At 34.2% G+C, this 14,854-nt stretch overlaps 3 protein-coding genes across 12 annotated transcripts in view; all 3 read left to right on the forward strand.

The window, feature by feature from the left end:
- Nucleotides 1–14,854, forward strand: part of LOC131531223 (NACHT, LRR and PYD domains-containing protein 12-like) — a 166,342-nt gene that overhangs the window by 120,773 nt on the left and 30,715 nt on the right. The gene's annotated exons all lie outside the window — the stretch shown is intronic.
- LOC131531276 (zinc finger protein 239-like) overlaps nt 1–14,854 on the forward strand; it is a 160,115-nt gene that overhangs the window by 2,837 nt on the left and 142,424 nt on the right. The window lies entirely within an intron of this gene.
- LOC131531285 (gastrula zinc finger protein XlCGF49.1-like) lies at nt 8,040–10,729 on the forward strand. The gene is made up of 2 exons (XM_058761968.1): nt 8,040–8,305; nt 9,104–10,729. The coding sequence occupies exons 1-2, from the start codon at nt 8,257–8,259 to the stop codon at nt 9,727–9,729; spliced, it is 675 nt and encodes a 224-aa protein (XP_058617951.1). The 5' UTR covers nt 8,040–8,256; the 3' UTR covers nt 9,730–10,729.

Genomic DNA, 14,854 nt, shown 5'->3' on the forward strand with positions numbered 1-14,854 from the left:
CTTACTACAGAAACATTGGATGCAACTGTATTTTAATATAGATAATTGTACCTCATTTTGTAAAAATGTGTAAAAAAAAAAAAGAATTTGGTGTAGCTGTTGTCTGCTTTCACTTCACATGATTTATTAATATTGTTACCATTTTAACTTTAATTTCAAACCTAATGAAGGAGAAACAACAGCATGTCAAAACTGGAGAAAAAACTCGCTCAGAGACTGAAAGTATTTCTTTCCTGAAAAGAAGAGACAGGAAAAGTTTCACCTGCTCTCAGTGTGGAAAGAGTTTCACAAACATACAGCATCTCAAGAGACACATGATCATCCACACTGGAGAGAAACTGCATGAATGTGATCAATGTGGAAAAACATATTTGTGGGCTTCAAACCTGAAGGATCACCTGAAAGTTCACACGAAGGAGAAACCACATTCATGTTCTTTCTGTGGAAAGAGTTTTTCACATCTGCAGAGTTTAAAAGTTCATCAGAAGATACACACTGGTGTGAGAGATCATATGTGCTTTGAGTGTGAGAAGACTTTTATTACAGCTCAACATTTCAAACTGCACCAGAGGATGCACACTGGAGAGAAACCTTACAAGTGTTCACACTGCGACAAGAGATTCAGTCAGTCAGGAGACCTGAAAACACATGAGAGGATTCACACTGGAGAAACCGTATCACTGCACTGCATGCGGAAGAGTTTCAGTCATTCGTCTAATCTACGGAGTCATAAAATAAACAATCACAATAAGTAGTTTATCTTCAGGTCCACTGCTTTCAAGTGCTACACTGCATCTCTTCCATATTAATCTGTCATAAGAAACATCATCTAAATTAGTCACAGTGAATCAAGTTCATCTTCAAGACCAGCAGATTCTGTGAGATTCAGATCAACTCAAAGATGGAGTTCCTCCTAAAGAACAACATATAAATGGTATTCCTGTATACAATTTTGCTTTAAATTATATTATTATGCTTTATTACGAGTTTCATTTTATGTTCAAAATGTTCTTCTAATGCATATTTGTAGAAGGTTTTTACAGGTTCAAAATGTTCTTGTTCATTAAGCTGAAAAGAAGTGGATTTACTTTAATTTCATCTTCACTGTTGTCTTTAAAACAACTAGTTATTCTTCCTCTTAGGGTGTGTTTTACAAAATGCAGGTGTAAGATATTCTGTCATGTAGGTTTGCATCTGATCCATCTTCACTTTTGTTCACTTGAGATGCTTTGTATCTTGTTAGTCAATAAAGAGAGAGATCTGTCTCTTTCGCTTCCATTTTACTTTATATTTGCTTCAAGTATTAAACTCTTATTGTTCGGTTTTGTTGTCTGTTGATTTTTCTTGCATCACGAATGAATACGTTCATAAATTTAGTGACATTTAAAAGCATCTAAAAATGAAATATTCATATTTTTAGGGCTTATATTTGCTTCAGGTATTACATTTGTATTGTCCATTATTGTTTTCTATTGATTTTTCTTGCATCACTAATACATAATTTCATAATTTTAGTCACATCTAAAAGCCATGAAATATTAATTGCTTTTGGGGCTTTCCATAATTACAGACATCCCACCTCTCCGTAGCCAGCTATGAGATCACCATATGATTGTCTGCATGTATGATTAAGGGTCAGCAATAATCCTTGTCTTGTTTTATTTGCAAAATATTTGAAATTATTTCGGTTTATTTTTTATTTTTTATTTTATTTTTTTTTATTTGTTTAAATAGCAATGAATGGCAACTCTGCACTTAAACTGAAAGTAATAAAAAGAGAGGTTATTACCCATTGACAGGTTATTACTGACAGGATACCACATTCGGTAAGGGAAACGAAAAAAAATTAATGATCATCTGTCAGAAATTTTATCAACGCTGCCAAAAACAGTAGCATTTAACACTATACACAGACAAGTAGGTTACAGAATGAAATGAAATATGCAAACACTAGCCATGAAGAAGTCTATGCTATTTTATTCAGTATAGTCATTACATTTTCATAAACATTCATAAGAGCATAAGACTTATTAATGAAAACTATGACAGTAATATGGATTGTTGTACGAATAAGAAACGACTGATAAAATTGTTCACCTCTAAGTATTAACAATGCAATAAATAGCCTATGGTATAATTTTACAGTGTTCATCCTTTCAAAACAGAAAACATCTTTCACAAACATCTACATCACTAATTGTCAAACCCTGCATGGCTAGGGCCATGATAGTAAGTTTTGAACTGCAACAGAATAAGCGTCCTCTGATGATCGGTCTCATATGTGATAAGTAGATCAAACAGTTGTCTCTAACTGAAGTAATGAATGTATGTATGTGTGTACTGTAAATAATTTAAATATTTGCTCAAAAATGTTCTATTAAATTTGTTTACTTAATTAAATTTCTCCTAAAGCTTTTAAATGCTTAATAAACTATATTTCATCGCACACCTGCTTGTCTGCCTGTCTACATCAGTAACATTTTAACATTAATTTTGTTTGATACGTTGTTTTATTGATATTCTTTTGTCGTTTTAAAAAGAATTTGGTGCGTTTTTGATAATCTACCGTTGATTCGCCTCGCAGTCATCATTCACGCGGGTCAGTGAAGTTTCTGAGGTGAGTAGTTCATGCTATTTCACTTAATTGTAAAATACACATTACATAGTTTGTTTAATCAACAATTTACAGGGTCTGAATAGTTTTGAATCGGGCTCAGTGCTATTTCCCTGCTGAAAAAAACAATAGAACCCTGCCCAAAACACAATAGAAAATGTAATGGTTTTAATGGTTATAATGGGAATTGTATTGGTTTTAATGGAAACTATAATGGTGTCTACTGGTATGTGATGGACTCTATTGGAGGGATGTTAAATCCTATTGGAAAAATGCCCAAAACACACTACAAAAAGGAATTTTTTAATAGTTTTACTGGAAAAAAGCTAATGGTTTATAATGGTATTTTAATGGAAACCACTGGAATTTCTGTGATTGTTTCTATTGGGCTTCTATTGTTTTTTTTTAGCAGGGTTGTGTGTCTGCTAACATTTATAGCTATCTAAAGAAGGCTTTGTCGTTTCTCTTCACATACAAAACAATAATAAGAGGGAACTGTTTTGTTGTTGTGAATGTAACATTAGTTATTAGAAAATCAAATTATATTTAGATTCATGTGGGCAAATAAATAAATAAAGATGTCAGTGTCTTTATATTAGCCTATTATTTTTTTCTGTATCACTTGAGAAGTAATTGTCATATTAGAACGATTTCCATAGGCTTTCATCATATATTGTGAGTCAAACAATCAGTTTCTACCAGCAAATAAAGTGAGATGATCTGCTGCTGATCCTGAATGCCTTGTTTAATGAGTGTTTATAGTCTGAGGCTCATCAATATTATCAGCTGCTGAAAATCCTCTTTATTCCATGTCAATGGATCCTCTTTTCACCTCATTCATTATGCTGATGTCTTCAGATCTGTAAATTGCCACATTAAGCTCATTTTATTGATGTCAACAGACTTAAGCAAACAGTATGATCAGTTATTTTGGCATTACAATATATAGCTAAGTATAATAATAGCATTTATTTAAAAAAAAAATAAAAAACAACAACTCATAGACAGGGAAGTATGTCCTCTTCATTGCTGGCTTCTTAACAAAGAAAAGGAAGATGTCGCAAAAGCAAACAAATCTAAAAGGGCAATCAAAATCAATAAGCAGCCCAGTCCAAAAATCCAAAACAATCCAACTAATCTTATCTAACTAATATAACAGTAATATATAATATAGCTAATATAATTAATAATAACAATATACAAAACTATTGTAACCTAATATAATGTAACCAGTGTTGGGAGTAACGCGTTACAAAAGTAATGCATTACAGTAACTGATTACTTTTTGCTGTAATGCAGTAGTGTAAGGCATTACTAATCAATTTTTAGTAATATTTTACTCGGCACATGTTCAGTAACGCTTTCGTTACAACACACTTTTAACCCAAAATTTATTTATTTTTTTTATTTAATTTAAAGTCGGGCTCCGACTTTTTTACGTCCCTAGGGCCGGGCTTCGTACGTGTTTTAGGCTTCTCCTTATCTTTATATTTTAGACATCCATCAATCATTGATGAAAAAAAATTGCCGCTCTGGTGGAAACAACATTGGTGGTGTCCATGCTGCCGCAATTATCAAGAGCGAGCAGCGAGCCGTCAGCACAGCTGAAGAGTTCTGCGTTCAAATACACGCAATAAAGCTTGCCGTAAAGCCCCAGCAAAAGTAATTAGCATACCATGAATGTTTCCGGGGGAAATAGTAAGGGTTCGCCTCATTAGACGCGCCTTTAGAGACAAGTGCATCTTCACGGATAATGATTACATTAAAGAGTTTTTGTTTTCGCTTTTATTTATTTCGTTAAGTAGTAATTTAAAGCTTTCTATAGATTTATCATGTCTGTGAGGCATGTATTCGGTTCATTTTTGTGAAGCACTCCTGTTCAAGATAAAAGCACAACGTTTTGTTGATATTGTGAGTGCACACAAATAAAAGTAGACCCTTTACAGTTCGAATGATGTATTATTCTTACCTTTATGTGCAAAAATTACGGTGTAAATTGTTTCCAATTTTAAAATTGCAATTGATTGCGCTGGCGCCTCCATGTCCTGCGCATTAGCTTCCACTCTCCGCACAAACTACTGGATGCAGACACATTTATCTAGGTTTAACGTTTAAACACTGTTATATGCTTGAACTGTTTTAGTATATCTATATAGATTTTATTTTAGGCAAGTCATGATGATTTGAGAAGGTTAAATTGATCAAACATAACCTATGATCAGCCTACCGGTCATGCTGCTGGCCGCTTGCTTTAAGAAAGGAAAAACTTATTTAATGAACCGTTTTGGGAGAAGGAAAAAAAAGATGGGCTTGGCGGTAATTCTGATAAGCTGTCGGACACGGGCCTAAATTTGAGGCCCGTGCAGGGCTCTAGTAGCTACATTTAGTCATTTTCGAATGTTAAATTCTACTTCTGTAGTTATTTTGGTGAAAGTAACTCAAAAGTAATACAGGAGTCATGTAACGCATTACAATTCTGAGACAGTAATATTGTAACGTAATTAATTACTTTTAAAAAACAGTAACAAGTAATCTATAATGTATTACAGTTTGGAAGTAACTTGCACAAAACTGAATGTAATACATGGAAGAACTCTGTGACACTCTACTTCTGCTACTACTCCTGACACCTGTCTGAAACACCACAACACACACAAGGAGGCGCGGGTTTTGAACCCCCTTTATCCGAAAGCGACACTCAAACCGAACCAATGGCGTATTCCACACAAACCGAGGCCTCGTTTATCATTGGTCATGTGATTTCTACATTGACAACACAAGCCTGGAATCGAGATTTCATGTGGCAAGCCCATTTATTCTCAACACAAGCTCCGACACCTCGGTTCAAATGTCACATTACAAGTAGCCTAATTAGAAAAACAAGGTATATTTAGATTCATATGGACAAATGATAATGTCTGATAAAGATAGTTTTCAATGTCTTTAAGTGGTATTTTTTCTGTATCATGTGAGAAATAATTGGGTTACTTTTCAGTGGAGCATTTTAATGGGCTTTCAGCATATATTCTGACTCAAACAATCAGTTCCTACCAGCAAACTCTCAGAATAACTCTGCTGCTGATCCTGAATGGCTTGTTTAATGAGTGTTTATTGTCTAAGGCTCATCAACATTATCAGCTGCTGAAAATCTGCTTTATTTCATGACAATAGATCCTGTTTTCACCTCATTCATTATGCTGATGACTTCTGATGATCTGTTAATTGACACATTAAGCTAATTTTATTGGTGTCAGCAGACTTAATCACGATCACAATCAGCAATTGTGACATTATAGGTAAGTATCATAACAACATTGTTTAAATAATCTGTAATAAACCATGCTTTATTCACATGTAAGGATCCACCTGCTAGTCCAAACAAAGGAATCCAGCGGCCTGGTCAAGGTTTAATGCATGTTCGGTCTTTTACTTGCGCTTCTGAATTTATCGGGATTAGTTTCAATTTTGATCTAGCTCCAATTCTGATCTGACTCAGTTTCAAGTGATCATTAAATTTAGACTGCACTTCTAATTAAAACTGATCACAAATATCGCTTATATATTAATTTAGATATTTGATTATCCTCGACATCCCATACTTTCAATTATCCGTTCACTGGGGACCTAATGTTTCTGATGAGCTAGCGTCGGTCGGCGCCGGTCTCATGATCACAAACTCGCCAGTCCGATGTTAGTCAGAGGATGTAGGCAGACTAATACCTAATTGTCTGCCACCAACTGCTTGCTTATGACAAAAAGTGTAGTTTACTTAGTCTTTTCCAACTTGCTAGCACCAGCGATAGACAGAAATCTGAGGTCTCCGATGACGTGCCTACTGCTCCGTTCATTCATGAGCCTTCAGTTTGATCTATCCTGGCCGTAGATTTGCGGTAACAAAAGCCTCCTCACAGTCTAATAGTCATAATGATTTCAGGACAGTTCAGAATAAATCAAATATAACAATTTATTATTAGTGAGGTAAACGTGTCGTGCCAATTACATAAAACAATAAACCAATTCAAAAATAAGAAAATACATAATATCAGTTGTTCAAAGATGAATCTAAGAATAAAATGTATACCTGACTTCAAGAAAATACATAGAATGGAGCATATGAAACACCCTCCACACTACGAGCTGATCTGACTACAGAATCGCACTGACTGATTTGCAACTTTCCCTTAAATACTACCAGAACAAAAGGCCCATAAACATTTATTCTCTGCCCCAAAACAGATTAGATCTATGGGGATGAGAAACCTCTAGGAGCTGTTCTCGTGCCCCAAATCGTCACACCTGTAGAGCAATGTTTATCAGGTTTTGAAAGGAGACCGCCCACACAACAGATGTACAGAATTCACTTAAGTTTCCAATATTTCCCATAATATAAGTGACTGCTGTGAAATTGAGACCATTTTACCAATCACACAGAGACCTTTAAAATGATACCAAACATGAAGGTGAAAAAAAAAAACGGGTTCACAAGATATATGATATATATACCTATATTCTCAATTAACTTTGAGTGAAAACTTGAGTAACCTTTTGGGGAAAAGAGAGAGCGTAGAGAGGGCATGGGGAGAATGCGGTCGTAAATGATCAAAGAAATAAGTTTCTTCAGGGTGGTGTTTGTTCTCTTTGAAGATCTTTTGTTCTCTTTGGAGATCTTTCATTGTCTTTGGAGATATCCTCTCGGGTTAGTTTCATGGCTTTATTGCATGGCATCTGTCTTTGGGAGAGCTCCTGAGTTTTGGCCTCAGAATTAATTTTATAAGGAAATAAATTAGCTCCCTACACACAAAACGCAAACACAATAAATAAATAAAAGTTGTTAAGTTAAACTCCGCTGGTGGGTTATTTGTTGCTTGCAAATTTGTAATTTTATTTTCCTAATGTTTATTTTCATTTTCCCTTACATTGTTTATATTTGGTATCTTTTAAATGCTGTAGTCCTTAGCTTTTACTATATTTTGTTGACTATGTAAATGAGAGGTAAGATAAATTGTAGCAATAAAATATGTGGATAAAATATTTTAGAAATAAAGAGAATTTGTGGATTATTCTAAAACACTTTGCAATTAATTTACTTAAAAGATATTGAATTTGAATTGAATTTTGAATTTATTGCCATTCGCACAGGTACATTGTAGTACAGGTACATTGGAATTCGTGTGCGTTTAGAGAGTCAACTTTCTAGGAAAATAATAATAATAATAATAACAAATATATAAATATAATAATAATATGATAATATAATAATAATAATAATAATAATAAACATATTAATAATAATAAAATAATATAATTATATAAAATAATAATCAAAAATAATAAAATATATATAATTATAACAAAACGATATTTTAACATAAATACTTAAATTGTGTAAAAATAAACACAGTAACTGATTTATCTTTAATTTTGGCAGATCTGCTCCTCCTTCAGTGAAGCTCCTCCCACAACAATCACACCTTCAGTGAAGCTCCTCCCACAACAATCACACCTTCAGTGAAGCTCCTCCCACTGCAGTTCAGCAATAAATGCTGGAATATTCCCATCAGTCTACAAGTGAAGACGAGCATCAGAGCATCAGGAAGAAGTGAAATCTGCAGAGACAGAGTTTATTGAAGGACAGAGAGAACATGAGAGATCCAGAACCCTGCAGAATGAAACACACTGAAGAACAAACAGGTTGGTGTTTATTCTTGATGCTTCATCAGTGAGGCTGAGAAACATTTAAAGTTATCAGCAGTTCATCAGATTTAGTGTTTATAGTTGAAAAAATACCTCAGGAGTTGTAAAAAATAAACAAAAAAGTTAAAGTTAAAAGTTAAACCAATAAATAATATCGGCGATACTTTCTATCTCAGGGTACAAAATAGGGACTGAAACGCAAATGTTCAAATTATATCGCTTCCTGGGTGTTGAGTGAAAATATTGGTCAGTTAATTAGTTTAAAATTGTTATTAATTATCTAATCCCACTGTTTCACAGACAAGGCTTAAATTAGTCCCTAAAGGCTAAAATGCATGTCTGAGCTGTCTCAACTGAAAATGTCTTGCTCTGACATATCTTAAAATATGTCAGTGTCATTGTTTTGTGTCAAGATGCACACCTGTAATGTTTCCTTCTGAAGCATTTTTGTAAAAGTTGCTTAAATATCTTAATTGAACTAAGACCTAGTCCTGGTTTAAGCTTAAGTTTGTGAAACCGGCCAATAAGTTTTTAGTATAGTATATTAGTGTTATAGTTAGTATATTGTATTTATTATATAATATTATATTTGTGTATTTGATCAAACATCGAATAGTTATCGCTACAGAAAGATTGGATTTTTGTCTGTATTTTTTTATATAGATCATTGAATCATTTTGTAAAAATGTGTGAAAATTATTATACTTTTGTCTAGCCGTCGTCAGCTTTTGCGTCACATTTCTCTGACTTTTTTATTATTTATTTATATTGTAACTTTTTTAACTCTAATTTTAGATCTGAAAGAGAAGAAACATGTCAAAACTGGAGGAAAAACTCGCTCACAGACGGAAAGTGTTTCTTTACTGAAAAGAAAAGACAAGAAAAGGTTCACCTGCACTCAGTGTGGAAAGAGTTTCACATACAAACAGCATCTCAATGTTCACATGAGGATCCACACTGGAGAGAAACCGTTCACATGTGATCAGTGCGGGATCAGTTTCACACAACAAGGACACCTTCAGAGACACATGATCATCCACACTGGAGAGAAACTGCATGAATGTGATCAATGCGGTAAAACATTTTTGAGGGCTTCAGTCCTGAAGGAGCACCTGAACATTCATACGAAGGAGAAACCACATTCATGTTCTTTGTGTGGAAAGAGTTTTTCACATCTGCAGAATTTAAAAGTTCATCAGAAGATACACACTGGTGTGAGAGATCATATGTGCTTTGAGTGTGAGAAGACTTTTATTACAGCTGATCAATTGAAACAGCACCAGAGGATCCACACTGGAGAGAAACCTTACAAGTGTTCACACTGTGACAAGAGATTCAGTCAGTCCGCACATCAGAAATCACATGAGAGGATTCACACTGGAGAGAAACCGTATCACTGCATGCAGGAAGAGTTTCACTAATTTCTCTTCTCTACGAAGTCATAAAATACACAATCACATTAAGTAGTTCATCTTCTGGTAAAGTGCTTTAAACTGCAACATTGGATCTCTTCCATATTAATCTGTCATAAGAAACCTCATCTAAATTTGTCACAGAACATCAAGTTCATCTTCAAGACCAGCAGTTTCATCTGTGAGATTCAGATAAACTCAAAAGCCCTATTCAGACGGTAATCGCTTCTCAAGGGGACGCAAGTTATTTTCACCATTTACAGGGGGTAGTCAGTCATTTTATTGCCGGCCAAATCCAGAATGTCGGTGTTTATCTCTCACCACCCCTGTAAAAATACCTGGTCAAATTACCTACTGTTGTTTGATAAACACCAAGCTCGTGTGATAATTAAATTGCTGTCCGAATTCACATCTCTGAGTTTACAAGAAGAAATCAATTAAAAATTCAGTGTTTAATACCTTTTTGACAACTGCCGAACACTGTACGGTATCTAAAGTTTTATTCTTGTATACAATTTTGCTTCATGATATAAATTATATAATTATGCTTTATTACATGTTTAATTTTATGTTCAAAATTCTCGTTCATTTATATTTTTACTCACTTTTTGTATTTGTTTCACAAAGAATTAAAAACATTTAGTTTTGTTGTTTGCAGCGCTGAACCTAATGTCTATTCAGTAGTTAGCTAATGCAGATAATACAGCAACACAAACTGTTTTCTTTTTTTTTTTTTTTTTTTTAGATATTTGTGTACACATGACCAGAGGTGGGTAGAGTACCCAAAAACTGTACTCAAGTAGAAGTAAAAGTACTTGAAGAAATATTTACTCAAGTAAAAGTAAAAGTAATAGTCTGAATAGTTACTTGAGTAAGAGTAAAAAAGTGTCGGATAAAAAAACTACTCAAGTAGTTAGTTACTAGTTACTTTGGATCATATACTGAATATAGTCTATTTTTATTTAGATATATAGATATTTAGATACATTTTTATACACACACACACTGCCATTCAAAATACCTTTAATTTTTTTAATGTAATTTATTTCAGTGATGCAAATCAGAATTTTTATCAGCCTGATTTATTATCAATGCTGCTCTTTTTAGCTTTCTATTCATAAAAGAATCCTGAACAAACTGTCACAGGTTCCAAAAATATTAAGCAGCAAAACTGTTCCCTGTTGAAAAAACAGCATATGCTGGTATGGTATGTTTTGAAGCATGGGATGCTGGTTTATGCTGATTTAAGCTGGTCCTTTGCTTGTCCTAAGCTGGTCCGACCAGCTCAAGACCAGCACATGACCAGCACAAACCAGCATCCCAGCTTCAAAACATACCTAACCAGCATATGCTGTTTTTTTGTTGTTTTTTTTCAACACTGGTAATAAAACAATATATTTGAATGATTTCTGAAGGATCATATTACACCGAAAACTGGAGTAACAGCTGATACAAATTCTGATTTGCATCACTGAGTTAAATTAAATTATATTTTAAAGTTTAATTATGTATTATAAATGTATTTAACCTCTGACACGGAGAAGAGTGAAATCTCCTCACACGACCGCTAACGTTACAGAACATCTGAACATAACGAAACAACGCACATTGACGGATCTTCTTCCGTCTGTTCTGCAAAATGTAAACAAATGTAGCCTTTATTTCTGCAAGCGTAAATATTGTGAAAATTTCCATATTAATTGTGTCTAGGCAAGGCATTCCTCCTGGAACTAACGCGGGTTTGGCGGGTGTTTATTTCATACTCTGTGACAGCTTATTTAATGAATCAATTATACATTGTATTTAATGTGTAAGGTACATGTACAACAAACTGGTAATGTCATAGTGGTATCGTGAACTGTAATCGAATCTATACCTGTGGAACCGACAGCACACGCGTTCATCTAATAAAGATCTTCATAGCTAGCAAACCATAGCCTTTGCAGATTTGCTTTCAACTGACTGTTGATCCAGAGCCACGTCTTCAGCGCTCCTGATGTTACAACTCTGAGTGAGAACCGCTTCAGACGACTCAGCGCGTGCGGCAGGGAACTGAACGAATCATTCAAACTGATTCGCGAACCGATTCATTGGTCTGCCAACTGGTTTGATCAAGCCTTCGAACAGAATTGACTCAAAAGAATGAATCATTCGCGAACGGGCATCGCTCATTGCCCAGAAAAAAAAGTAGATGGCGCGCTTGGAATAAACTGAAGGATTTTTAAATTGTATGCATTAAGATAAAGTAACGAGAGGAGCGTCGCCCACAGTAACGAAGTAAAAGTACCGTTTTTTCACTAAAATGTACTTGAGTAAAAGTAAAAGTACCCATTTTAATTATACTCTAAAAGTATTAGTTACCCAAAAATTTACTCAAGTAAATGTAACGAAGTAAATGTAACTCGTTACTACCCACCTCTGCACATGACAAAGAAAAGTCCAAAGTTGTCCAAAGATCAAGACTTCAAGACGAGCGGTTTGAGAAACTGTGAGATTCAGATCGTCTCAAAGATGAAGTTTCTCCCCAAAGAACATCATCTAAATATTTTATTCTTGTTCATCAGTTTGCTTCATAATCTATTTCATTATGCTTTATCATTTTGCTTCATAATGTTCATTTACTTACTTTTATAAAAAATAATAATAATAAAAAAAAAAAAAAATTGTAATGTACACTACACAATGACCTGAAGAAGCAGAAGCTAAAGGTCATTTTTGCTTCTTTTCTTCTGTTGAGATGTTCTGGTTTGCTTGTAAATCAATAAAGAGAGAGATCAGTCTCATTCGTTTTCAAGTAATTACAGGAATGTGAAGCACAAACACACCTGCTTTCTCCTTCTTCCTTCTAACAGCAGACCACAAACTAAAACAGTGCACTAGCGCCACCTGCTGTTACTTCATATTCTCCCTCTCCTGCAGATAATGCTCAATCTGCTCCATTCACCTCCTCTTCTACATCTGTGAACTCTGAAGGGTTAGTTGAATAATGACAGAAAAATCATATCAAATAATCCAAGCCAAACATAAATCTGGAAGGTAATAATTCTAACAATTATATACTGTACAGTCCTTTTTTATTTGAAGAAATGTGAAATGGTATGATTCATTAAATTAGTTCAGAACTCAATTAATAATGAACTTTCAGTTTCTACATACAAATAGAAAATGTCCAGTTATTTTTATCTTATTTTCTGAATTTACCATCTCTGTTCAGTTTCACAGGTTGCTGTGATGTAGATATTTGTGCTTTTGACTCAGACTCAGATCTCACAGGCGTTCAGAGGCGGACAAAGTACACAACTTCCTTACTTGAGTGAAAGTACAGATACTTCTGGTCAAATATTACTCCACTACAAGTGAAAGTTGTAAAGACAAATTTTTACTTAAGTAAAAAGTAAAAAGTAAAAGTACCGTTTTTCACTAAAAATGTACTTGAGTAAAAGTAAAAGTACCCATTTTAATTATACTCTAAAAGTATTAGTTACCCAAAAATTTACTCAAGTAAATGTAACGAAGTAAAAGTACCCATTTTAATTATACTCTAAAAGTATTAGTTACCCAAAAATTTACTCAAGTAAATGTAACGAAGTAAAAGTACCCATTTTAATTATACTCTAAAAGTATTAGTTACCCAAAAATTTACTCAAGTAAATGTAACGAAGTAAATGTAACGAAGTAAAAGTACCCATTTTAATTATACTCTAAAAGTATTAGTTACCCAAAAATTTACTCAAGTAAATGTAACGAAGTAAATGTAACGAAGTAAAAGTACCGTTTTTCACTAAAAATGTACTTGAGTAAAAGTAAAAAGTGTCGGATAAAAAACTACTCAAGTAGTTAGTTACTAGTTACTTTGGATCATATACTGAATATAGTCTATTTTTATTTAGATATATAGATATTTAGATACATTTTTATACACACACACACTGCCATTCAAAATACCTTTAATTTTTTTTAATGTAATTTATTTCAGTGATGCAAATCAGAATTTTTATCAGCCTGATTTATTATCAATGCTGCTCTTTTTTAGCTTTCTATTCATAAAAGAATCCTGAACAAACTGTCACAGGTTCCAAAAAATATTAAGCAGCAAAACTGTTCCCTGTTGAAAAAAACAGCATATGCTGGTATGGTATGTTTTGAAGCATGGGATGCTGGTTTATGCTGATTTAAGCTGGTCCTTTGCTTGTCCTAAGCTGGTCCGACCAGCTCAAGACCAGCACATGACCAGCACAAACCAGCATCCCAGCTTCAAAACATACCTAACCAGCATATGCTGTTTTTTTTGTTGTTTTTTTTTCAACACTGGTAATAAAACAATATATTTGAATGATTTCTGAAGGATCATATTACACCGAAAACTGGAGTAACAGCTGATACAAATTCTGATTTGCATCACTGAGTTAAATTAAATTATATTTTAAAGTTTAATTATGTATTATAAATGTATTTAACCTCTGACACGGAGAAGAGTGAAATCTCCTCACACGACCGCTAACGTTACAGAACATCTGAACATAACGAAACAACGCACATTGACGGATCTTCTTCCGTCTGTTCTGCAAAATGTAAACAAATGTAGCCTTTATTTCTGCAAGCGTAAATATTGTGAAAATTTCCATATTAATTGTGTCTAGGCAAGGCATTCCTCCTGGAACTAACGGGTTTGGCGGGTGTTTATTTCATACTCTGTGACAGCTTATTTAATGAATCAATTATACATTGTATTTAATGTGTAAGGTACATGTACAACAAACTGGTAATGTCATAGTGGTATCGTGAACTGTAATCGAATCTATACCTGTGGAACCGACAGCACACGCGTTCATCTAATAAAGATCTTCATAGCTAGCAAACCATAGCCTTTGCAGATTTGCTTTCAACTGACTGTTGATCCAGAGCCACGTCTTCAGCGCTCCTGATGTTACAACTCTGAGTGAGAACCGCTTCAGACGACTCAGCGCGTGCGGCAGGGAACTGAACGAATCATTCAAACTGATTCGCGAACCGATTCATTGGTCTGCCAACTGGTTTGATCAAGCCTTCGAACAGAATTGACTCAAAAGAATGAATCATTCGCGAACGGGCATCGCTCATTGCCCAGAAAAAAAAGTAGATGGCGCGCTTGGAA

Source organism: Onychostoma macrolepis, chromosome 22 (assembly GCF_012432095.1).
Source record: "Onychostoma macrolepis isolate SWU-2019 chromosome 22, ASM1243209v1, whole genome shotgun sequence".
In the NCBI taxonomy this organism is placed as follows: Eukaryota; Metazoa; Chordata; class Actinopteri; order Cypriniformes; family Cyprinidae; genus Onychostoma; species Onychostoma macrolepis.